Here is a 26,162-nt window from a genome sequence, read left to right as displayed (position 1 = left end):
TAAAATAGAATTTTGTAAAAGAAATTCAAGTAATAAAACCTTTCTTCAATGGCAAATTCTATTTTATTTCTTATGTTAGGCTAGAGTATAGATTTTCTATTCTAAAAGTTACTTCTTTCTTTGTTTTTGCCAAACTTGTTGCTCCTAAGGAGTGTTTCAAGCCATTCACCAAACTCAGAAACCTAGCACACTGACTTCCCAGGACAAAGACTTTAATATGCTGAGCTCTATTTATCAATATTTTTCCATGTAAATATTAAATCTTTTTTTCAGGGTTAGGTCTACTACTTCAATTTTAGTAATATCAGAACCACATTATAAATACCTAACAGATTGCGGAGACTTTTAGACAGAAACAAGAACCAGTAAATGGAATTACAGGGCTGTCATTTAATAAAGGAGTGACAGCCTCACAAAGTTACCAATGACAAAGAAAAGTCAAGACATACTGATTCCACGTCAAATTATAGAGGTCTACAATGAAATTATTCATTTCTGATTGAAATTTATGCTCATTTTTCACAAGTAATTTGCAGTATTATCAGCAATGTACTTCAATATGAAGAGAAATGTAACACATCATAATTTTAGTCAAATAATATCTTAATGTTTTATCTGAAATCCCATTAAGTGTTCAACACTTACCTCTGCGTTGTAAAATTTTGTTTTTACATCCAGTGGTTTGAGAACCTAGTTGAATAAAACATATCGATCAGGAGAGGTTTATCATTTGACCATTTACTTTTGTTTGTTTACTCTAAATGGCAGGGCTTATATCTATCAAAGTCATTTTCCAATTTTAATTTTAACAGACTTTTCCAGTAGGTATAGAATACTCTTGCAAAAACAAAATCCCAAAAGCAATTCTAAATGCATATTTTTAAAAGGCAACCATAATTTCTTGACTAGGTGATAGTTACTTGGATTTACTTTATTCCATTTACATTCAATTAACTAAACATATCTATTTCAGTATTTTTCTATATGTATCACCAAAAAATGTTTACCAAAATAAGCAATTGAAGTTTTTTTCAAAAGCATCACAAAATCTTTAACAAATGAAAAATGCAGCAAAGCAATAGTAAAATATATTTCCTTTTAATAATTATTTTTCTTTCACTTACAGGAATAAAAATATATATAGCATCATGTATAGAAATATATGTTAGTCTTGTCTCCCATTCCACACACATACATGTTGAACCAGTGGTTATTAATTATTTCTCATCACTGACTTTGAAAATTGTATACAAATACAAAATTCTACCTACAATTTTTTAAGTGTATTTTATTGACTATGTCATTATAGTAGTCCCAATTTTTTTCCCCTTTGCCCCCCTTTCCTCCAGCAATCCCACCCTCCTTAGTTCATGTCCATGGGTCGTGCAGGTAAGTTCTGTGACTTCACCTTTTCCTATGTTATTCTTAACTTCCCCGTCTATTTTGTACCAACCAATTATGCTTCTTCATTCCTGCACCATTTCCCCATTTATCCCTCTTCCCCCTCCCAGCTGATAACCCTCCAAATGATCCCCATACCTGTGAATCTGTTCCGATTCTGGTTTGCTTAGTTGGATTTTGCTTTTATTTTTTAGATTCAGTTGTTGATAGTTGTGTTTGTTGTCATTTTAATGTTAATAATTTTGATTTTCTTTTTCTTAAGTAAAGTCCCTTTGGCATTTCATATAATAGTAGCTTGGTGATGATGAACTCCTTTAGCTTTACTTTTTCTGGGAAGCACTTTATCTGCCCTTCCATTCTAAATGACAGCTTTGCTGGATAGAGTAATCTTGGTTTTAAGTCCTTGATTTTCATCACCTTGAATACTTCTTGCCAGTCCCTTCTTGCCTGCAAACTTTCTTTTGAGAAACTCGTCGTCGGCAGCCGTCCGTCTCGAGAGACGATGGTGTAGCTTCTTAAGTGTCTATCTGCACCGCCGAGAATGGCTGTGCAGTCCGACTCAGGAGTGACACGGCATCTGTCTCCTCCCGTGTTGAATTGACATCTTGCGATGACGCTGGAGTGTCCTCTCCAGTGGAGCTGAAGCTACAGAGCCTGGGCAGGGTGATATGGAGGGTCTGCTGTTGCCCATGCAGCAGACCCCGCCTCTCTTCGCAGCTGAAGGGTCCAAGGGAAAGACGGAGTCGATACAGCTCGGCTTCAGGTGCGCCGCAGGAGTTGCCGGTGTTGACTACAACGTCAAACCGCCTTAGGGACTCCGGCTCCGGATTTTCTGTCGGGGTTTACTCCCTTAGCCTTTCCCCAGAAGAGGTATGCCGCAAGGCAGCGGAGGTTTTTTTGGAGTCAGAGTTTTCCTTCTCTGATGTACCCTGACTGGAAGATCGAACCAGCGACACTTAGCTCGCAGGCCGACGCTCAATCCACTGAGCTAAACCAGCCAGATAGTCTTATAGGCGCCCTTTTGTAGGAAACTCTCTGCTTTTCTCTTGATGCTTTTAAGATTCTCTCTTTATCTTTAACCTTTGGCATTTTAATTATGATGTGTCTTGGTGTGGTCCTTTTTGGGTCTAGCTTGTTTGGGACTCTCTGTGCTTCCTGGACTTATATGTCTATTTCCTTTGTCAAATTTGGGGAGTTTTCCTTTATTGTTTTCTCATATAAGTTTTCAATATCTTGCTCTTCCTCTTTTTCTTCTGGAACCCCTGGTTTGGATGTTGGAATGTTTAAAGTTGTCCCAGAGGTTCCTAAGCCTCTCTTCATTTTTTTCAATTCTTGTTTCCTCATTTTGTACTGGTTGACTGTTTTTTTCTTCCTTATGTTCCAAATGATTGATTTGGACCCCCGTTTCCTTCTCTTCCTCATTGGTTTTGTGTGGATTTTCCTTCGTTTCATTTAGCATAGACTTCACTTCTTCCCTTATGCATATGCCGTACTTAAGCATATCTGTCAAGCCTGTGAGTATCTTTATCACCAGTGTTTGGACCTCTGTGTCTGTGAGGTTGGCTATCTCATCACTTAGTTCTCCCACTGGAACCTTGATCCATTCCCTCTTTTGGGCCATACTTCTCTATCTCCCCATCTTGACAGGCTCCTGTGTTTGTTTGCCTCTGTGTCTCAGGTAGAGCTGTCCCCCCTGTTACGTTTAAGAGGCAGAGCCTTAGATATGCATCAGTACAGGGTGATCCGTTTCACCTCATTTTGGTGCTGTGTGGGGGGGGGGGGGGGTCTGAGAGGGAACAATGCCACCTGCTCAGCACTCGTCCCTTTTCCAGGCACTTCTCCCACTTGTGTATGGGACTGGCGCATCTCTAGTTTTGCTGGCTATTTTTCCCAGAGTGGGACCGTGGGAGCCCTTTAAACAAGAAGACTCTGCTTGGCAGTTTCTTCCTCCGCCCCAACCCCCACTGGTTTTCAGTCAGACGCAATGAGGCTTGATTTTCCCCGGTGCTGGGACTGTGAGCTGTGGGGTCTGGTCTGGTGCTAGGAGTGTTCCCCAGGTGTCCCTCCCTACTTTTTAAAACATATGACTGTGCTTTCTGCTGGCCTGCTGCTGCTACCACTCCTCCCACCACCACACCGCATCCTCTCTGACCTGGCTCCGCTTCTCCTACTGTCTGGATGAGTATTTCTTCTTCATATCTTTGTTTGTTGGACTTCCATGTAGCTTGGTTTTCTGGAACTTCTGGTTGTCTCTAGTTTTGAAGTAGCTGTATTCCCTCTTAGTTGTGGAGGGAGACGCAGAGTGTCTGTATAGGCCTCCATCTTGGCTGGAAGTCTTCCTACCTACAATTTTAGTGACTCATGGAGTCCCTGATTAAGCTTGGTGTATTCAGCACAAGTCAATAATCTCTCATTTGAATATTTACTTATAAATTAGATACAATTTACACTTATTTTATCTGGACTTTATAATCATTTTCTCCCTCTTCTAGATCCTTCATTGCTTTGTCAAATTATGAAAACAATAAACAAATTTGGGAGGGTAAAAATCTTCAAGTTTCATACAAAAACATCCTACTGGTAATCATAATTTTTCTGCTTTTATTTAACTTAATTACATCTAACTTTAGATTGCTAGCAGTATGACAAGTCCAAAATTATTACGCTATATGTTTTTGGAGCCTCTTTTCATTGTAGATAAATAGTGGTAACCATACTTCCAGGAAATAAAAGGGCATGTTAAAAAATTTACCACTGTAATATTCAATACCTGAAATTTGAAGAATTTTCTAAAATACATTTTTTCTCCACCCTGAGTTGTATAACTCACTGCACACACCAAGCTGAAACAGAAAAGATATCTTAATGATTCTGAATCATTTTCAATTTTGTTTCTTAATTAGTATATCTACTATACCTCAATCCTCCCTACAACTCTGGAAAATATTTATACCAATGATATGAAAGTATAGCCAGATAAGCCTATCAAATGAGCCTAGAGCAGGAAAAAAAAAGTTTCAGCAGATGAATGTAATTACATGAAAAAGAAAGTTCTGATTAGTAAAATGAGATAGATTTTTAGAGCTGAAAGTTGGTACTGTTTCCTTCAAAATGTGAAATATATTCCAAAATAAATTCCATAATAATCAAATAGTTGAATGTAAAAAGGAAGTTCATATAAATTATTTTTAAAATACAAGTTTTAAAAATAATTCTAGGGTGGGGAAAGACGGCAATATAAATGCAATGGGGAAAAAAGGATTCTTAAAAAATTTTGAATTGAATAAATCAAAGACACTAAAATAAAATTTAAAAGCAGTCAACAAACTGGGATAAAATACTTCTAACAACAAGAAGAGAAAGTGGTTAGATTCTTAACATACAAAGAATTCTTCTAAGTCAATAAGCAAACATTCATATCTCACTCAAATTAAAGGGAAAGGAACACATAGATAAATTTTAATATCATACTTGGCTAACAAAAATAGGAAAATCTTCAGCCTTACAAGTAATCAAAGAAACAAATTAAAATAATGAGATATTTCCTTTTCTTAATATTTGGCAAAAATTCTTTATAAGTGATATTACAGTTGGTGAGGATTTAGAGAAACTAAAACTAACTCTCTTTATACTGCTAGTGGTTATAAAAATTTAGAAAACATTCCTTCAGAAAATCAGCCTAAGAGGTGTTTACATGTCCCTATACTAAACCCACTTCAAGCAATGTATCATCAGGAAATATTAAAGGGTTCATCATGGTGTTATTTATAATAGTGAAAAATTGAAAATAAAGTCCAACATTAGATTAAATAAATTAAAGTACATGGTCCACTTTTGTAAGATAACGTCATTTAAAAAATAACATTTCAAAGAATACTGATTTAAGTGGAAAAATGTTCACAGTGAATTGAAGATGATAAAACCATTGCTAATGAAAAACATTCTGTAAAATATTATGTAAATTACTTATACACATCTGTTATCTATATGCACATAAAAGATTGGAAAAAATATACCAATATTTTAATAGAGATTATATTGGGTGACGACATTGTAGCTAATTTAATTTCTTCTTTATACTGTGCCAGGTGCTAGATACAGTGTTGAACAAAACACAGTTCCAGCTCTCAAAGTGCTCACCATAGGGAGCAATGTAACAAGTTATTAACACAGGTCCTGAAGATGGATTTAGATTTGAGTTCTATGCCATTATTTACTAGCTATTTAATTCTACAAGAGTCTCATTTTCTGTAAAATAGGGATTTTACACATTTAATATTTCAATAAATTCAATTTCAACAAATTTTGACCTCTGTCCTCTGCTAGATTCACGGGATCTAGCAGACTTTATGAAACTCATACTTTAATGGGGACGGTAGGCATCAATAAGTAATTTAAGTACAAAAGACATTTAAAAAATGACAAGTTGTGGGTACTAGAGAAAATAAAAGGGTGACTAATTGAGTCTCAGAGTCAGGAAAGTCTCTTTGAGGAAGTAATGCTGAATCTGACAGATGAAGGAGTAGAAGTACACTAAGCAAAATGACATAGGCATTCCTTTGTAAGGGAAACATACATTTCAAGTCATAGAGTTCAGAGGTAAAAGAAGTCCAGTATGACTGCAGTGTGGAGAGGGAGAGAAGAGTCAAAAAAGGTAAAAATAGAGTAACTGGTAAGAATTAGGTTTTGGAGAGCTTTGTAAAACCTATACAAAGTCAGAATTTCCTAGAGGTAGTGAAAGATCACTGAAGAGTTAAGTGAATTATCCAAGATCACACAGTTAATAAATGATGAAGCTGAAATTTCAACTTCCAAAAATTTGACTCCAAAGTTCATACTGATCATAGAATATATATTTTAAAATGTCTAGAACAGAGCTTGTCATCAAAATGCACTGAGTAAATAATAGCTAATATTTTATATCTGTATTATATAATTTTTTTAAGACAACGAAAATAAGCAAAAATAGTGATGTAAGGGGAGAGGAAGAGATGATAATAAAAGATAGGTAATAAGAGCTAATAGAATTTGTGAATTGATTTGGTGGTAAGGCAGTAGAGAAGTCAAAAATTACTTCAGATGGCTGAAATGTTCATATTTGCTTCTCAGACTGAAAGAAAAATACAGCTTTAACATTCAAATACATACAAAATATTCTATTTAAAGTTTGTTTCTGATAAACATGATACAAAATTCCTTCTGAAGTAGGCCTTAGGTTTAATGATAAATGGAAATAAAGCAAAAGTTTCAAAACACGCATATATGAAGAAAAGCTTTCTAAAACTAGAAAAAATAATTCTTACATGTGTGTTCCAATTTCCTTTACTTCATGGTGTATGACATCATCGATACAACAATCGGGTTTAAGTTCGGCCACTGCAGCATTGGAGGCTGAAAGATTTAAACGCTGAGAGCTTGTCTGAAGATCAGCCTTGAAAGAAAGTGGTAAGAAAAATTCAAATTAAATTGGTTACCTACGCAGAGTGGATAAGTCCAAAGAATAGGGGAACAGGAACAAAAAAGTAGGATGAAGAAAGAGCAATACTTCTCTGTGTAAATTTTTCTCGCGAGCTCTTATGCTTGGAACCATGGCAATGGTTCACATACACATGCACATAAAAAATAAATAAATAAAATCAACCAAGTAGTTGGGGGAATTCAAAATTAAATACAAACGGATCATGCTGCTGTAGAGGGTATTCTTGACCAAAGTATATCAAAATGCCCAAAATGCATTACACAGAATGCAAAGCCAGCAATAGTATTCATCTATACAAAATACTAAAAAAAGAAAACAATGAGAATTTAAACAATTCAATGAATGAGAATTTAAACAATTCACTGATTAAAACTGGCACCCCCATACCAAGTGAGGAACAAAAATTCTGTAATGCAATACTCAAACTTAATTAAATACCCTCAAAAAAAAACTGAGACATTTGGACCCATGGAAAACCAACTTGAATCAAAATTCAAAACTAAGGAAAAATTTTTAAAAAATTAAACATGCCAATTTAACTCAAAACAATAAAGACCATATCAGAAATGACACTAAATTACAGGGCATCCATGGAAAGACAGATTTGAATGAAATCTTGTGAAGGGGCACTAAAGGACAGCAGGCAAACAAGAACCAATTTACAGATAAGAGTTTGTAAAGTGATAAACAATAAAAAGTTTCTGGAAGTAAAAAACCTTAATCTATAAATTAAAAGGGTCTACTTCGGATTGGGGAAATCACATCCAAACCAACTCTGAAACCTATACAAAAACATCCCTGTGGCCTCTAGGAAAAACTGTGAATTACTTACAAGGCAAGATAATTAGACCAGCATCGGTCTGCCCCCAAACTACATACATAGCCAGGTATTGGGAGTAGCATTTTCAGAAAACAAAGAAAGGAAATATAAACAAAGATTTTTAACATTTTCAGAAAACAAGGAAATATAAACAAGGAATTTTATATCTAGCCAAACTGTCCTTCATGCATAGAAAAACACTTTGAACATTCAAGGACTCAGAAATCATATCCACAGTATATCTCAAGCGATATACTTGAGAAATCTCCATCCAACCAATACGCAAATAAAAAATCAAAAGATGTAAGACAGGGTAAAAGGAAAGTGGTATAAGCAACAGGTGTGAGTTAATTAATGCTGTTAAAGACTAAAAACTGTATAGTAAGCAGCTAAGCAATAAAATTAAAGGCATAAATATGAAAGCAAAAACTAGAACAAAAATACAAACCTTCCTAAATACCAAAACACAATTTCTTTAACTTTTAAAAAATAAATGAGCAGTAAAAACACATTGTGTGAAGATAAAAACTAGCAAACATAATATACTTGATATTTAAATATAAAATAATGTGACACAGATGAAACTAAGCACATCAAACTTATCAATATATGTGAGTGGGCTTAATTCTATTAATTCTATTAAGAAACTCAATTATATGTCATATAAAAGACATAAATAAAAACCAAATGATTCAGTAAGGCTAAAAATAAAGAGATGGACAAAGGCAACCGGGCCAATGGAAAATCATTTCACAGGTATGATTTAAGCCAAAATGCATTAAATGTAGCAAAGAAGGATATTTTTAGTGTTAAAAGCCACAATTCACAATGGAGCATAACAAATATAAATACATATAGACCAAACAGTATAGCCTTTATAAAGCAAAAAATGTGAGAGACAGAAGGAGCTACAAACAGAAACATACTAACAATATAAGATTAACATGCCACACTCTGTACAAGACAGATCAAGTTGACAAAAAAAAGATATAAAAGAATAACGAAACAATCAATAGGGTAAATATTATAGATATATTCAATACATAGCCAGCTTTACAGCTGATAATAGAAAATATACCTGCTTCTCAAGTACACATGGAATATTCATTAAAAATTAATATCAGGTCATAAAGGAAACAGTGGTTAAGTTCCATAAATAGAAATAGTACAAGAAAAAAATATTGTCTGATTACAATTCAATAAAACTACAAATTAGTAGTAAGAAAAAAAAAGGCCTTTCTATCTGATAAAAACAAAACAAAACTGTTAACTCTTTGGTAGAAGGGGAAATAAAAAAATTACAAAATTCTTTAAAAAGCAATCATAATAAAAATGCTACATATCAGAATTTGTAGGATATACCCAAAGCAATGAATCAGAAGAAAATTCACTTTCATCAATGAAAATAAAAGAATAGAAATACAAATTAAATCCCCAGCTTAAATGTAGAAAAAGAACAAAGTAAATAATCAGAAGCACAGAGTTAAAAGTAAAAATTAATGAGGTAGAGTATAGAAAAACATTAGATATAAAGTAATAAAGTATTGTTTTTTTAAAAAGTAGAAAGCATCATTCAACGCAAGACCTTGCTAAATTAAATCAAGGGAAAAAGAAAGCAAAAGTATGCAAAATAAGAAAGGACCAGGGGAAAATAACAATGAAACAGAAGGACATTTGAGAGACTCCTTTGCAGACCTGTATACCAATAACTTTGAAAGTATACATAAAATGGCTTATTTCCTAGAATAAAACAGTTTTACAAAATTTACACTACTAGAGATAGAAAGCTTACACAGACTAATCTCCTTAGGATAAAAATGAAAATACTATTAAGTAACTTCCCCCATAAAACAGCACCAACCCGTGTGATTTCACAGGAGAACTCTACAAGCCCTTTAAGGACCAGATAGTCCAAATACTCCATATATTTCTCCAAAGCACTGAAAATGAAGGGAACTTTCCTAAATCTTTTATTAAGCAACCATTATATTGATACCTAAAACTCTATAAAAGAAAACATGAAAAAGAAAAATACAGGACAATATCATGCTGTGCTACCTATATCATCGTAAGTGATTGTGATGTAAAAATGGTGTATGTGTACATCATTTAAATACTGGCATTACACTGTTCAATAAACATTAGCTTCTGTTGTTATTTCAAACACCACTGCCTTTAGAGAAATTAATACTAAATAAAACCAAAAGAAGTATAAATATATATTTTATAATAGATATACTATTCTATTATTTTTACTACTCATTTATCTTAAATTATATGTCATGGTTGATTTATTCATCTTATAAAAATAAACAACATTTACTGAATGCCAACAGTATACCAGGGAAAACATACATATTCTCAAAGTTCTGAAAGTCAGACCTTTTCATATCAAATGCAGAGGTCAGCAAACTTTAAAAGGTCAGCCAGCAAATAATTTAGATTTTGCCTGTCATACAGCCTCTGTTGTAACTGCACAACTTAGCTGCAGTAGCTTGAAATCTGACACAGATGATACAAAAACGAATGAGTGTGACTGTGTGTCAATAAAACTTTATTTATGGACACTGAAATTTAAATTTCATATAATTTTCATATCACAAAGTGAGTTGATGTTTCTTTATAATCATTTGAATATGTAAAAACCATTCTTAGCGCAAAAGTCTTATAAAAACAGGAAATGGACCAAATTTGGTCCCCAGACTGTATAGTTTGCCAACCTCTGATCTCATGAAAGACAGAAACCCCATCAACAGTATGACAAATTCGCATTCAATAGTATTCAAAGATTTGCATTCAATTTCTGGACGTTGGATCATATATGAAATTTGGAGGGTTTTTTTTTTTTTTTGAGGTCCTTTTCAATTCTACTAATTGATCATTTTCAAACTCATCTTCATTGGACTTCCCTTTTGGTAATGCTCTAGTGACTTAAACGCACCACTTGAAGATAACTTTTACAAAAATTTCTCCCTCACACATAGTAAATTTTTACTTCCTTTATGCCCTTTCCCTATGTAAATAAATTTCAGGTTGTTTAATTGAGTTAGCATATTCTATCTCTTAATTTCTAAATGACTGCAAAAATCTTCTAACTGGTCTCTTTCCTACAAAACATCCCATATAATATTTTTATGGGTCTACCAACAGAGTGTGAATACCCCTGCTTAAAAGTCTCCACTGCCCACTGTCTTTTCTTTTTTAATTTATTTTTACAGAGAAGGGAAGGGAGGGAGAAATAGAGGGAGAGAAAAATCCATGTGAGAGAGAAACATCAATCAGTTGTTTGCTCTCATACATGCCCCGACCTCAGACCCAACCTGCCACCCAGCCATGTGCCTCAAAAGGGAACCGAACCTGAGGATTTTCAATTTACAGGACCACACCCAAGACTAAAACCTTAGCCTTAGCCTAGCTTCTATGATGCTCCACTGTATGGCTACTACATACCTCTACGATCTTACCTACTCTTATCAAGTGAATTCGGTTCACTGACACAAGAACACCGTATGTATTCCTATGTTTCTGCTTCCGATTGCCTTGTTCCTCTCGTCATTTTTTCTAAATCCCACCATTCTTTCAAGATCTCTTGTGTTTCAGTTCCACCAATAAGCCTTCCTGATTTAGGCAAGGCCCCCTCTATGATCTTCCCTCCTCTTTCATGTTTTATTATGTTAATGAGAAGTTTTTAACAAAAACATTCTGTTATTTACATTTGACTGGTACATTTCTCACCCAACCTATCACAAACTCTGAGGATAACAAAAACTGATTCTGTGCTTAGCTTACTATCCTATACAAGTAGGTGTTCAATTATTGCTTGTTGTTAATGACAAAGAGTCCCGTATCAAGGATGTATTTAAATTAAGTTTAAAAAACATAATAGAAAAGTTGTTTAAAAAAAAAATCCTAAACAAAAATGCCACTTACTTTTACCAATATATCTTTTACGACTTGGTTGCTATCATTATGAACGCTGATATAACTGGAAAAGGTCTCTCCCAAAAATATGTTCCTGTAAAATAAAGTAAAATTTTAGGTAGAAATCCATCCAAGTTCTATCACAAATATTCTGTGTGAGCACCACTGAGAACTTCAAACGGAGAAAAACTGATTAAAGGATAGAGATCAGGTAAATACAGCTTCAACATTCCTTGTTTACACTAGCTGCTCTTTCATTACCTAATACAATTCAAAGTACTTATTTAAAGAAATATATACTTTAATGTTTATGCTATTACAGTTGTCCCAATTTACCCCTCTTTTGCCCTACTCCACCCAGCTTACCACCCACCATTGTCCATGTAAATGGATCATTCATATATGTTCTTTGACTAATCCCTTCATCTTTCAATCAGTCCATACCTCCCCCATCAGCTATCAGTCTGTTCCCTGTTTCTATGCCTCTGGTTCTACTTTGCTCATTAGGTTATCTTGTTCATTAGATTCCACTTATAAGTGAGATCATATCTATAAGACATGATATATATCATGGCCCCCAACTACTGCATAAACTGTCAGTCTCTTTAGGATTAAGTCATTGAAATCAGGTCCATGTTAAGGGTTAAGATTTGTTACTTGAAGAAGATGGAAAAAGGCAATTCTTGAAATAACTTATGACCTGAATCTCGAAGAGACCCAAGTAACTGATCTCAAAATATTTTTTACCAATTTATTTGATTTTCTTAAGTTATTCTAATAAAAACGACTAGTGGTTTTACTTTATATTTTTTATAAAATATATTTTATAAAAGACACATTTATAAAATATATAAAATATTTAAAATGTATCTTTTATAAAACATTTTTACCCGACTATACTTCTAAGTTTTCAAGACACCAATGACCACATTTTGTAAACCTTTCAAAAAAACTTGAAACATTCCTTCTGGTGCCAAATTCTCTCGCCTGCCAACAGAATGGAACCAGAGGCATCTACCTCAATAGTAGTCTAAAATAACAAAATAGCTAAGAGCAAGAGGAGGAATAAAAAAATTTAGAGTTCCTAATTAGCTGACAAGTCTGATAACTTATGTTGGGAGAGGACTGTGAAGTTGGAATCAAGGTTACTTCTTAAAGACATTTATATTCAATCAGTTAAAATAAAAGCAATCCATGGTTATTAAAAAATACAGGGTGGGGCAAAAGAAGGTTTACACTTGTGAGTTTGCGAAACAAAGTTTATTCTTGTATTACTATTTATTATTTTATTATTTTTCCATATGAACAACTGTAAAATTATTATTGCCTGGCACTGTGTGGTAAGATTTAAAGGAGAAAGTTAAAATTTTATCACCCAAGGAACCACTATTAATATTTTGGTATGTATCTTATTTTTCTTAACCATATATATCTTACGCTTTTTTTAAAAACCAGAATCACATAGTATAATTTCAATACAACTTTTTTTTAACCACTGAAATGTATCATGAGCATTTTTCCTGCCCATAGTTACTTTTTGAAAACTAGGTTTGTAATGGCTTTAAAGTATTGCTGCATTTCTTTTTATTTTTAATTTAATCTTTATTGTACTTCTTTCACATTTGTGTGGTTACATCATTCTTACCCAAAATTCTGTGGTAAAGTCAACATTTCTCCCAACATTAAAATTTCTGCACCATTTACAGTTGAAGGATCATCTCTCATGAGTTGGTTAAAGAGATCTCCTATTGAAAGACAAAAACAAAGTTCTAACCTCTTCCTTGTAAATAAGATAACTTACATAAAGAAATATCTGGAAGAAAGATATTTAAAAAAAATTATCTCTTCACAAAAGTTATATTTAAAAAACCTAATACTAATATTCAGTGCAACTTCATGTAAAAAATTCTGGTTTCACAGAGAATGAACTTTAGAAATAAAGGAAAATATAGGTCATGCTATGTAAAATATATTATAGAAAGCTCCAATAATTTTAAATAAAGGGAATGCTAATATATACACTGATGGAACATTTGAAGATAAATGTAATTTTTATAGTATATTGACTATGAATGTATTAGTACTAAAGCTAAAATAAGTGTATTCTTACAAAAACAGGGAACAAAGAATGGAGCAATGAGTTAGCATAAAACTGGCAAGACTAGGCTCATTACAAGGTAATAGAGACAATCAAGGTTTCAACTTAGTTCTCTAGATGCAAGTAGAATAAAGCATGTGCCATACCAGGTAAGTCTTTCTCTTCACATGTTACTGGAATATTGGTGAATAAAGTAGGCTTAGTCAATCGCATCACTGGGAATTAAGACAAAAAAAAAGAAAAAAGAAAATGTTAACATTGTTTTGACTATTACTCCCAAGTCAAGTATGTGGTATTCATTAATTTTATACTAATATAAATTATAACTAAATACTTCCTAAACTAAAATTTAGATATTTGCTAAGATTATTATACAGAAATGATTTAACTAAAAATCCTAATACATGAAAGAATTTTACACATATGAGAATAATTTTGCATTTTTACCACCTAATCGTAAAAATTAAATATAATGTACTTTGTCATAGAAAAACTAAAATAAAGGAATTTTAAAGCTTTAAGGTATATCAGGAGAACAAGGCTTTAAAAAAATTCTGAGTGACTTCAGTGTAAACAATGTCAACAAAATATTAATCAAAATTAGCCTGATAGGAAAAAAGTTTAGATACACTATTTTGAATATGAAACAATAATTTTATGCCAAAAGGACTTTTTTTGAGCTTTATCTCTTTATTATAATTACTGGCCACTGGAAATTCAGTAAGTGGTTCTTTAAATAATATTAAATCAAAAATATCAGTTAATGTATAGGTTTACATAATTCCAACCAAAACTAAGATCTGTTCTTGGAACATAGCAGAATGTGCCTAAAGTTTATCTAGAAAAACAAATAAATGAAAATATGGAAATAAATGGGGAAAATGAGGAAGAACTGGACTTACAATATCTTAAAACATTTAAGTCCACAATCAACTAATTGACTTATTAATTAAAGACCATACAGATATATATTCTAGATAGTTACAAAATTATTAGGATATAGCCAAAAAAACCCAACAACATTATCTAGGACAACTGGTTAGCTATCTGGGGAAAACAGAATTTAAATCACAAATTCATTTCAAATAGCAAATAAATTGCGTATGGATCAAATAGTCAAAAAATTAAGACACAGAAAATAGAAAAAGTATAGTAGGTATTGACTCTAGTCTAGCAAGAATAGGACATTCTAATTAAAAGAATTTTTTGGAGTTATTTCTAAAGATTGACGTTTGACAACATCAAAATTAAGACAAAAATATAAAACTGTGAACAAAAATACAATATTTAATATAAAAACATGGAAGACTATTTCTTTAAACTCTATTAAAAATGTTGATGCAAATCAAAACCAAAAAGCTTTAAAGACTATAGATCTAAATGATCAATTCACAATACAAATGGTGTTCATTCACATATGTAAAAATCTATCACCTAATACTAATTACATAATACTAATTAGCTATATGATTCATATCAGATTTAGTGACTTTCTTCTCTCTTCCTGATGTGTTTAAATGTCACATTTTTCAGAAAAGCACTAACAGATCACCCTGTTTTTCTCATAGCACCTTGCATTTATCATGAACTGTATTTACTTACTTATTTCATGTTCAGTTTTGTGAACTCCTCGTTTGACACAGGTTCTGGCACATACTATATTCTATCCATCTTCACTGAATGGAAGAATTAGCACCTAACCAAAGTCCTCAAGTAACTGGCATTATTTTGAAGATGTAAGTTTGAACTGAGACCATTAAACAATGCTGTATTAAACATATGGCTTCTGAAATAAGTCAACAAATGTTAGCCTTAAAATTTCAGAGGTCACCTGTAAGAGTTAATACTTACTAAGCATTAATAGCGCCAGACATTGTGCAAAATACTTTTCAAGTATTAACACATTTAAGTCTCATGACTCTTCTACAAGGCTGGTTTTATCATTATCCCATGTATAGATAAGAAGATGCCTGGAGAAGTGAATTTGCATATAAAAGATTATGTAGCAGACAGGTGGCAAAACTAGATTTGAATCCAGGTTATTGCACTCTGTTCAAAAATAACTCTACAAAGTAGGTGTGTGTGTGTGTGTGTCCACTGGGGATGTGGTTGAGGTGGTGTTTCTGACCTACTTCACTGGGAAAAACAGACCATAATTAAGTACAATATGAAGGGGATAAAAAGGTGCTCCACAAGTAATATACAGAAGACTGTTTCTCACAATCTCAGACTCAAAATTCACTATAAACACTAATTGGTGGTGTCTCTTTCCCACTATTTTCATTTCAGACTAAACCAAATCTTAACAAGTGAAGAGGAAACACACTCTCAAGGGAATCCTCAAACACTTTAAAAAAAAGTGTTGTCAAGTTCACGCAAATGTGTAGCCAATTGTATGCTCAAATTTCTATTATGCACAAAAGTCCTGTAAAGTTTAGTTTTTTCTAGGGGAGTTTTCTAGGCGGGGAAAGAGACAGTAGGGAGTAGGTAAAGAACAACCCTCCATTCAAGATTTTTTTAAAAAGATCCCACTTACTAAGTTATATAAATGTCTAATCACTATGCGGTACACCAGAAACTAATATAATATTGTATGTCAATGGCAACTGAAAAAAAATTTTAAATTACTCAAAAAATAAAGATCCCAAATTGGCATTAAAAGTACCTGTTTTCTTCATATTTTCAAGAGGGTGAAAATCATCAGATGGTGTAGAAGTTAGTAAGAAATACTATCTTATTAACTCAAATTACAATAAAGCACAGTATGTCTTATTTGTAGATTCTTAAATAAAAACTGAGAAAGCCAAGTTATTAACATACAACCATTTAATTCCTTGAAAGACAATCCAAAATATGCCCATATCAAATACACATTTAATACTTAATATTTACTGTCTTACAGCAAATTAAAGGACCTCAAGAATTATTCATAATGTTAGTTGGAAAGGAGCTAATACCAACTAAAGTGAGGTTTAGGAACTATAATAAAACACTGGTTGTTACACAGGAATTTTGTATCCAGCCTTAAATGTTAAAGTAGGTTCTTGGCCAAAAAGTAGAGGGAAAACAACAATGTGATTTTTAGTTAAGTGTCAAATATTCACATAGTGTCACGTGTAGAGATACTTTCAGTGGAACTCAAAAGGAGACATTTCATTTACTTATCAAATTCAGGTTTCATCTATGATAGAAAAAACTTTTAAATCTTTAGAAAATAAGGAAAAGATAGGTCTGAGGTTACAAAGTGATAACTGGGCCTAGTCCAACTTGCACATAAATTTTGCTTGGCCACTAGATTAAAAAAAAAAAAAAATTAAGTTAGAATCTTCTTCAGGTTCCGAGTCCTTGCCACATGCTACAGTCTTACCTATCCAGTTCCTGAAGACATTCAAGTTTGTGAATTTTGAATTAATTTTGAGCATTTTGAGCAAATTAAATCAAAGTGAATCGTTATGCAGTTCATCTTGAAATTTTTCAAAAAGAGGTCTCTAAGTTTTTTGATAAGCTGGCAAATGAAGTTAAAATCATACGATGCCCAACTCATCTTTTTTCTTTTGACTTAATATTTATTAATTATTTACTTAGTTTTAAAAGTTTGTTTATTTTTAGAGAGAGGGGAAGGGAAGGAGAAAGAGAGGGAGAGAAGCATCAGTGTGGTTGCCTCTCACACGCCCCAAACTGGGGACCTGGCTTGCAACCCTGGCATGTGGCCTGACTGGGAATCAAACTGGTGACCCTTTGGTTTGCAGGTCACACCAGCCAGGATCGACTTAACATTTATTTGAAGGTAGATGGGTCATCAGGGAAAAATTAAATTAGGTACTGCTGCCACTTCCCTGGAGAGTTAACACTCATGGTATTTTACCAAATGCCCTCAGATACACCTTCCTGTACGCATCTTTGTTACCCCAATTTATTTTCAAGTATATGTTAACAGTGGAATGCATAAATACTGCTGAGCCCTACTATTAATCTGTGATGGAATCAAAGAGGTAGCCATGGATTCTAAATCCTCAGGCCTTGATTACTTCTTAAGTACTATCTAGGTAGAAGACAAATGAATCTCCCCTTCTTTTAAGATCATGGCAGTATTTGCAATAAAAACTTAATCTTCACTTTCCCAGTTCTAAATTATTTTTTCATTGTTCCTCAAAGGGTTAAAAGCAAGTAAATTAGAAAAATTTAAATCTGCCACATATGAAGACGGAGTAGCTCTTTTTAATGTTATTCTTAGATTAAAAAGCTACTCTTCATAAGAATCCCAGTCCCTGACTGTACCTTGTACTTTCAGCTCTGTGTACAATCATTTCAAAGCAACAGAACTATCATAGAAAAAGTGTTGTGTATAGTCTTATGAGTACCTAATTTTTAACCCATGATTAGCAACCTTAGAGTTAGACCTGAACAATAAAAATCAAATTCACTATTTATTTTTTGCCTAATCATATTAACCAACTCTTATTTGCAACCTTGCTGGCAGTACTGAATAACTTCTTCATATTTCTCCAGCAATCTTGAGTTGAAAAGTAAGATTAATGAATGAAAGAGGAAGTCATTACTGAAGAAGTTACCTTGGAAACTCCCTTTACACCACGTGACTTTTCATTTAAAAACTTTTGGAAGCATTCATGAGCATGATAATTATTTTCTAAATAGCAGCATTGAGAAAATAAAATGGTACTAAAATAGTTAAAAGTGTTTGGATAGAGTTAAACCTAACTGGAAAAGAATATTTCTTCAGTTAAAAATTAGTAGACTCCTCAGATTTTAAGCAACATCAGACTGTGAATGTGCCAAGGCACTATGCCACAAGGCAAATGTATCTCTGCCTTGCTAATGTGTACAGTCTTACCAGTACTTTTCAGGGATTTGGTTTTACTACTTATAACTCCAAGTAAGCTCTGTGAGGGCAGGGTTCATGTTTGTCTCCTTTCCTACCACATTGTACTACCTAGCTCATAGAAGGCATTTAACTTTGTTAAACACATGCTTTTATAAAATTCTATAACCACTTTGGTTATTTTCACAAGGTGATGTTTAAACCAAATTTATAACATCTTGGTTATGGGAAACCAACAATAACTCCAAGAACCAGCCAACTAGTAACTAGTATTAATGATCATTAAGATCAAATTACTTGTATTAGAATAAAGAATAACTTTATTTCTTACCATATTTGATAATTCCTTTCAAAACAAGTTATATGCCTTAAAGATACATTATGGTCATAGGCAAATTATACACTTCCCACCATTGTTTCAAAACAACATGTTAACTATTGCCTATTATATATCTTTAGAAATATCAGCTGAATTTGGGCTGGACTCCCAATTTGAACTACATTCATGCCACTCTACTGAATAGCATTCCCAATAGAATTGGTTTTATTGGATTGGCCAAAAAGTCCGTATGAGTTTTTCCATAACAGACACATTTTTCATTTTAACCAATAACTACTGATTTGGATATTTTGGGTATGTTGACTATGTCCCACATGGCAGAATGTTGATTGTTCTCAGTTAATGTCTCAATTTGATTGCAATCAACTTCAACTGGTCTAACTGACCATGGAGGACGTCAAGAAATCTCCAACATGAAACTTCGCAAGCCACTTTTTTTCTTTCTTTTTTCTTTTTTAAAAGATTTTACTTATTTATTTTTAGAGAGGGAGGAAAGGAGGGAGAGAAACATTGATGTGCAAGGGAAACTTCAATGTGTGGTTGCCTCTCAAGATGGCCTGCAACCCACGCAAGTGCCCTGACTGGGAATCAAACCTGCGAATGTTTGGTTCACAGGCTGGTACTCAATCCACTGAGCCACGCCAACCAGGGCCACAAGCCACTTTTGACAAGATAAATCACAGTACCTTCTGCATATACCACACAAATCCTTTTTTGCGTTTCAGGTGCATTTTTACCTTTCTTGAAATATTAAAGCATAATATGCCAAAAATGTTGCGTATTTTCTCCTATCTTCGATATTAAAATGACTACACAAAAATTCACCAATTTTGATAAGTTTTTTTTTAATGCACAGATATGACAGCTGTCACAATAGAAGCTAACAAAATTGTTTCAAATGACATTAAAGACAACTAAATCTACTAGAGTCATCTTACAGAGAAAACCACACAACTTAATAACTTTATTTTTTTAAAAATTACTACACTTTAGACAAGAAAAAAATACTATAAAATTAGATTTTAAAGATTCGCCCAAACCCAAATTATTCACTGTAATTCATAAGAATATCTAATTAAACCACCGAAAAATAGAACAAAAGGAATAGAACATTTTATCTCTAACTTCAGTATAATAATGTATCACAATTCATTTAAAAGATGGCTGTTAAAAGTAGATCCCAGAAAGTTCCTGACTTAAATGACAAGCTGAAAAATTCACTTGATTGTTACTTATTTGCGGTATACTACCTGAACTCATATTACCGCACAATTATTTTTCACAATGTTAAGAATAAATAGGCTACAGTAGCAATGGTTCAAATAAAAAATATTGTCATTAAAATTTTTTTTAATCCGGTAAAAAATTTATTCATTTCACTATTTCAGTATATACTGTTCATTCAGAATATTCTTCTTTTTGACAATCAGTGGAATTCATTACATACTAAATATAACACCATATTTATGGACAAATAAATTTATTTTCCCAGTAAGAGATAATCTTCTTTTAAGGAGACTTCCTACATATTCACAGTACATAATATCACAGAACACCCATATTTGGCCCAAATGTCTCTGAATGGTAGCATTACAAGATGGAAGTTCACTGTGCCTGATAATTCGATTGAGTTTTGCCCAAATGTCTTCCAGAGTTTGGTTGTTACAAATAGTGTGTTCTATTGTCCATCTTGCTCTATAAAATGAGTGTAAATTTAGCGCCTTTAAACTATCTTGCAATTTTTTGGACAAAGGAAAAATATTTTCAGTACAATTTCTGCTAGGAAGTGAAACACTCCAGGACCTCTTCTTGTGCCGTTCTCCTTTTTCTGACTGTTTAGCCAGGTTTCCAGAAGTAGTCCATTCATTCAGTGTGTGTGACCGGATTAAGAGTTTCTTTTTTTTCAAATTAGGTTGAAACTCCAATAGAGCTACTGTGCAATCATAACTCTGTGACTTAAGATCATGTTCTGACACAGTTAAGGATTGTTTCACATCTTCATCTGCTTCTTCAGAAATCACAGGTGGTAATCTTTCAGGTTTGAGAGGAAGTTTGGACCCATCATGTGGAAACCAAGGAATAAATCTCGATAGTGGACGTGTAGGAAAGTCTTGAATTGCTTTCTCTGCAATTTTTAGCAGTTGTGTGGGATCACTCTCATATGGTCGATAATGTAATATTACTTCTGTAGTCATTCTGCAGTGATCCAGTTACTCAAAATGAAGAGAAAATTTCTTAGCTGAGCTCCTCAGAGCTAGAATGTAATTTATAATTACAAGACTCTCTCTTTCCAAATCAGAGGGAAACAGGACCTAAAGTGGAAGTATTGCAAAGAATAAGATATGGTAGGATAGCCTACATACAAATAGGCAGGAAGAAAACAAAAACCAATATACTATTTTACCTAATTGCTATTGGTAAATGTGAATGTAATCCACAAAATTGCGCATACTTTCTCTCTTACCAAAATAAGAGATCTGGATTAGATACCTTATAAAATCACTTCTAACCTAAATATGCTAGTAGTCAATATATTTAGCTCAACAGATAATAAAGGATTTGGAAGTAATGACATTAATATATTAGGTAATAATCTTAAGACAATACAAGAAACAAAGAAAAATTAGTGATTCTTAAAATACTGGATTCATAGAAAGATAACAAAAATGTAACAATACTTAAAATTTTGAGACATTTCAGTAGTAAACAGTAAAAACATAAAAATGGTTTAACTTTGCATTTTAACCAGACTAGGAACTGGTTTTGTGATTGTCTCCTCTGTATAACTGAGGCACTTAAGCAATATCAAGACCTTAGTACCATGGCTCCTGAATTCCAATTTGGAGGAGAAAGAAACAAGAAGGCTAGATCGATCCTTATCTTTTTCTTAGAACACAGAAATCCTCAAGTTGCCCCAAATTAAACCCTGATAATAAGTTCCAGCATATAGTACAGAGAATCAAGAATGGGGTCTCCCGGGATCTCCAAGTTAGGTTTTCTAACCAGGTCCAAAGCTGCAAAAGCCATAATACAGATTTTTTCATATCCTGCATTGAAAAAAAGAGGTTGAATCCCTTCTCCCCCAAATCATTAAAGAACCACTAGATGAGGGTTCAACTTTCAGGACAACAGTGGTGGAACTCCAGGCATAATATCGCAATACTCATTTGACCACTGATTCTGATGAGTCAAAAGAAGTAATCTTATAAAGATTATTTCACCTACTGTTAATGTCCACTAACAGATCTGACAACTCTTGAATTCATAATGACTGTGATTCTTAATATCCATAATTTTTAATATGGATCTAAATATAGATAGCATATTATTTCAAGAATTCATGTTTTATTTTTCTTGTATACTTTCACACTGTAAGATACAACACTGAGAATTCTTTCAGTACTAAGTTTATTCAATGTTGTACTCCAGAGATAATAGAGTTGTGCAATTTCCTTAATATTTTACATATCTAAGAAAGTGAACTTAAATGACTATAAAAATTGATATATTTGGCATCCAACATCAGTAAAAATAAAACCTGTGATATCTTGATTAATTAGGACAACGGAGAAGAATAACAGCAAAGAGCTTTAACAAAGCTGAAACTATTAGTGACTATCAAAGCATTTGTCCTTTTAGGCTGTTAAAATACTCTTCCCAAGTTATCTTCTGCTTTGGAAAATAAAGAATAGAAAACTAAAAATTCCCAATGACAATTAGCCTCCATATCACTGAGATTTTACTGTGTTTAACAGCTTCTAATTTGTGTAAAATCACACCTAGCAGCTAACAGAACTGTCCCAAATTCCCATCAAATAGAACTGGTCTAAATTCCCATCCAAGTAGTCAAAAAGGGAATGATCTCTATTTCCTTCATTAGGACGCAACATGGAATCTCGGAAAGAAATAGTGCCTCCATTACTTATTAGCTTTGTGATCCTGGAAAATTTAACTTCTGAGAGTTAAAGAACTCTATTCCACATACTTTATGTGCAGTTGAGAGATAAAGACCATGACAGTTCCTCTTCCTCTTTTTCTTTTTCTTCAGGAATAACCCACTTCAGTCAAGCTCATTTGCTCAAGCTAAGCTTACTGGTGATTTTGCTTAGTGTTGCACTTTTTTAATACTACAGTCAGAGACAGTCCTGTTAACCAGTATGATTTTATGTTACAAATGGTACTGGTGAACTTCTGGAATGTTTGTTGCTTACATCATAGCTAAGGCGAGGGGAGGGAAGGTCCCTCAAAATGGATACCACAAGGATGTAAGTGCAATGCAACTGATTCAAATGTCTACTGAACATTTTCTCAGCTCAGTCCAAGAAGGTATTGGTAACCACATAGTAGGGCCTCCAAGAAATAAAAAGTGCAATTGTCGTATAGAAAAACAGAAGACATAAAGCTAAAAGCATTTAAAGTAAGTTTTTCAGAAAACATTTGGAATTCTAGAAAAACTCTACCCTGTTTTTTCCTAAATAATGACCTAATTATCAAACATACTCGGGTTTATTGCTGTGTACAGAAAATAAGTTGACATGAATTTTCCCATATACACAATATTTTGAAGTAAACTACAGTAGATTTTAACAAACCTAAATTATTTGTTAGTATACGTATTTCTAAATCTTTGGCACTGTTGTTGTTCAATACAGGACTAACTTTACAGGTGAAGGGCAAGCTTGATAACTTTGTCAGTGTCGCATGAAGAGACAAGAGACAAAAGAAAATCATTTCAGATGTCTGCTATCACCCTGGTTCACAGGGCTCCCTCCGAGTAGGATGACGTCAGCTTCTGCGGCTAAAATCTGCCTGGTGACTGCGGCAGAGCCACGTAACTGAATGAGTGATTTATCAGGTATCTATCTATTCCGTTCTAGAGGGAGGGTCTCGAAACTAAAAAAAAAAAAAAAAATTAATTGCTTTCTGCCGCTCGGCACCAAGGGACAGAGCAGCGGGGAGAGCACTGGCAGTGTAAGAAAGACGCGGCCTACATCCCAGAGAACAATCCTGTGAGGCAAAGGCTTGGAGAACTAGAGCGAGAAGGGGAGAAAACAGGTTAAGGGGAGTCAGGTTCGCAAAAGTTTACCTTTCAGGGCCAGCAGGTGCTCCTGTTTAGGGGGATTCACTTCCATTTTGATGGGCACTTTAGACCCAATGCCTACGGGGGGTGAAGAGGTTCAATCCAACTCGGATGAGAGCAGAAAAGCGCACTTTAGGGGAGTCAAGACGTCAAGCACACTCCCGTAGTTTCTCCCTTCCGGTTGGGTCTTAAATTCTCCCCTTACCACGTCCTCTACGGACCCAGAGTCTTCTTTTTACCAAGGCCACCTCTGGCCTCTTAAAGACCTATACATAAAATACTCTTTCCAGCCGCAATCACACGTCACAACCGGAGGAAACCTCTCTCCGAGAACAATTCAGGGGCTCTGCAATTGCGACGTTGTGGAAGATTCAGATGTGGCACGCTGGGACTTGTAGTTTATACAAAAAGCCGCATTGCATGCAGGGAGATGTAGTCCCTTCTCGTCCCCCTCCCCCATCTCCCTTTCACAAATGGGAACAATATCATGTTACGAGAGCGCGAGTTTCATCCCCAAGCTTTATTTCTGTTTTAGCATTACTTTTTTTCCTTAAACTTGATTCCTCCCATCAGTTGCAGACTCCTTGATAACAATAAAAATAACAAAACGCCCATGTGCAAGTCTGTGCAAACAGCTAGTGACTGGCTGGAGGAGGAACAACGAGGTCCCAGGCACAGCCTTCGCTCACACATCGTAGTGCGCCTGTGCGCCAGTGCGCCAGTGCCGGGCGCCGAGGCCTCTGGGTAGGAGGTTTATCTATCCCGCTCCTCCGTTGAAGTCCCTTACTGCTCCTGCTGCGCGCCGCTCCTCCTAGGATGGCTGCCCTGGTTCTAAGCAAGGCTGGAATGGGGCTAGACAGTGGCCGTCAGGGCAGCCGGGGTACGGCCGTGGTGAAGGTGAGGGACCTTGCGTGCTCTGTTTTCCACCATTGGCCTCCCTTTGGTTCATCCCGGAGATCTGGCTGCGGCGCCGCGGCCCAGGATTCTTGGGCCGGGATGCGCGGCCTCTGGGCCCCTCTGGGCTTTACAAGCCTAGCCCTCCCGTCCGCGACTGGACATTTGAGAAAAGAAGCTTATGGGCCTGTGAGAGTGACCAGGGCTGTTCTTCCCCTAGGTCTTCTGCTTTCAGTTAAACTCAACAGTTATTAATTAGCTTATTATTATTAAATCAAGCCGTTATTATCGTCAGGTACTATGTAGGTATTTTTACTGGTTAATATCTGCTTATGAGGTAGGTGTTCATTCCCGTTTTGCGGGTGAAGAAGCTCAGGTTTAGGTTAACAGTGTGTGGCAGAGGCGGGTTGACTGGCTTTAAAGTTTGCTTTTCACTGTTGCATTATTTCTGTGATAAGACATCAATTATTGGATGATCTGCCACCCTTCTCTTTTGGTAGTACAGCTTGTCAACACTTTTAAGAAGTCTCCAACAGAGTCTGTGAATTGCCCTATGCTTGAAGTTTGAAATTCTACCCTGTGTAAATGCTTCAAGATGCCTATACTAAAAACTCAACTGAAATATATGTGGAATTCATTTTTACCTTCCACTATATATATGGAAATGTTTGGAAGAGAGAACTGATCATAATGGTTTGTAGAATACCTTCAGGATTTTATGTAATCTGAGATATTGAAATTCTCATTCTTGGCTGCATGTTAGAATCACCAAGGACTTAAAAACGAAGAAAAAAAAAGCCCAAATAACTACTGAAGCAACTGTTTTCCCCAGTTCTGATGGACATTAGTATATTTTTTACATCCCTAGAAGTGATTTTAACGTACAACCATGTTTGAGAACCATCGAGCCAGATAGTACCTGAAGTATTTTTAATCTTGAATAATGGCCACCTATGATTGTTCACCTAATGTTGGCTTTATAAGACAACAAATGATGCATTTCTGCTCACAACTGTGTTATCAATCAGTGTTGGTGGTTGTTGATTCATCTGACCTTTATATATTAATGAAGTTATTCTGAAAATACACAGCATATCCAAGATGGAGAGAAGCCCTCTTATTATTAGACATGCTGTATTGTTGCAATTTTATTTATTCAATTGTTTTTTCTAAGTAAAGAGTACCTGAAGATTATTTTGTAAATTAACTTGAATGAAGAAGTTGTATTTGGAGTGACTATTATTGCAGTATCTAATTTTTTTTAGCGTGTTTACCTTAAAATCTCAAAA

General features: G+C 34.3%; 3 protein-coding genes across 6 annotated transcripts in view; 1 reads left to right on the top strand and 2 right to left on the bottom strand.

The window, feature by feature from the left end:
• Positions 1-24,257, bottom strand: part of TRAPPC13 (trafficking protein particle complex subunit 13) — a 37,486-nt gene extending 13,229 nt beyond the window's left edge. For all 4 annotated transcript variants that reach the window (XM_090276317.1, XM_090276318.1, XM_090276319.1 and 1 more), the window contains exons 1-7: positions 23,986-24,257; positions 13,866-13,934; positions 13,267-13,366; positions 11,631-11,715; positions 6,705-6,832; positions 4,172-4,244; positions 646-690 (exon numbers count right to left, since the gene is read on the bottom strand). In XM_090276317.1, the coding sequence (XP_090132443.1) occupies positions 646-690; positions 4,172-4,244; positions 6,705-6,832; positions 11,631-11,715; positions 13,267-13,366; positions 13,866-13,934; positions 23,986-24,031 (546 nt within the window). In that variant the 5' untranslated portion in view covers positions 24,032-24,257. The remainder of the gene's footprint in view (positions 1-645; positions 691-4,171; positions 4,245-6,704; positions 6,833-11,630; positions 11,716-13,266; positions 13,367-13,865; positions 13,935-23,985) is intronic.
• SHLD3 (shieldin complex subunit 3) lies at positions 19,901-24,048 on the bottom strand. The gene is made up of 2 exons (XM_090276322.1): positions 23,986-24,048; positions 19,901-21,211 (listed from the first exon to the last, which is right to left on the bottom strand). The coding sequence occupies exon 2, from the start codon at positions 21,092-21,094 to the stop codon at positions 20,339-20,341; it is 756 nt and encodes a 251-aa protein (XP_090132448.1). The 5' UTR covers positions 21,095-21,211; positions 23,986-24,048; the 3' UTR covers positions 19,901-20,338.
• Positions 24,258-24,717: 460 nt separating the features above from the next.
• TRIM23 (tripartite motif containing 23) overlaps positions 24,718-26,162 on the top strand; it is a 29,278-nt gene continuing 27,833 nt past the window's right edge. The window contains exon 1 of the mRNA XM_090276316.1: positions 24,718-24,876. Coding sequence (XP_090132442.1) covers positions 24,796-24,876 — 81 coding nt within the window. The 5' untranslated portion in view covers positions 24,718-24,795. The remainder of the gene's footprint in view (positions 24,877-26,162) is intronic.

Source organism: Furipterus horrens, unplaced genomic scaffold (assembly GCF_987537825.1).
Source record: "Furipterus horrens unplaced genomic scaffold, mFurHor1.1.pri manual_scaffold_5, whole genome shotgun sequence".
NCBI classification, from domain to species: Eukaryota; Metazoa; Chordata; class Mammalia; order Chiroptera; family Furipteridae; genus Furipterus; species Furipterus horrens.
The sequence above is the reverse complement of the archived record's forward strand: the minus strand, read 5'-3'. Positions and strand labels throughout refer to the sequence as shown.

Excerpts from the sequence above, each read along its gene's own strand:
- SHLD3 (XM_090276322.1), bottom strand. The coding sequence starts at position 21,094 with ATGACTACAGAAGTAATATTACATTATCGACCATATGAGAGTGATCCC.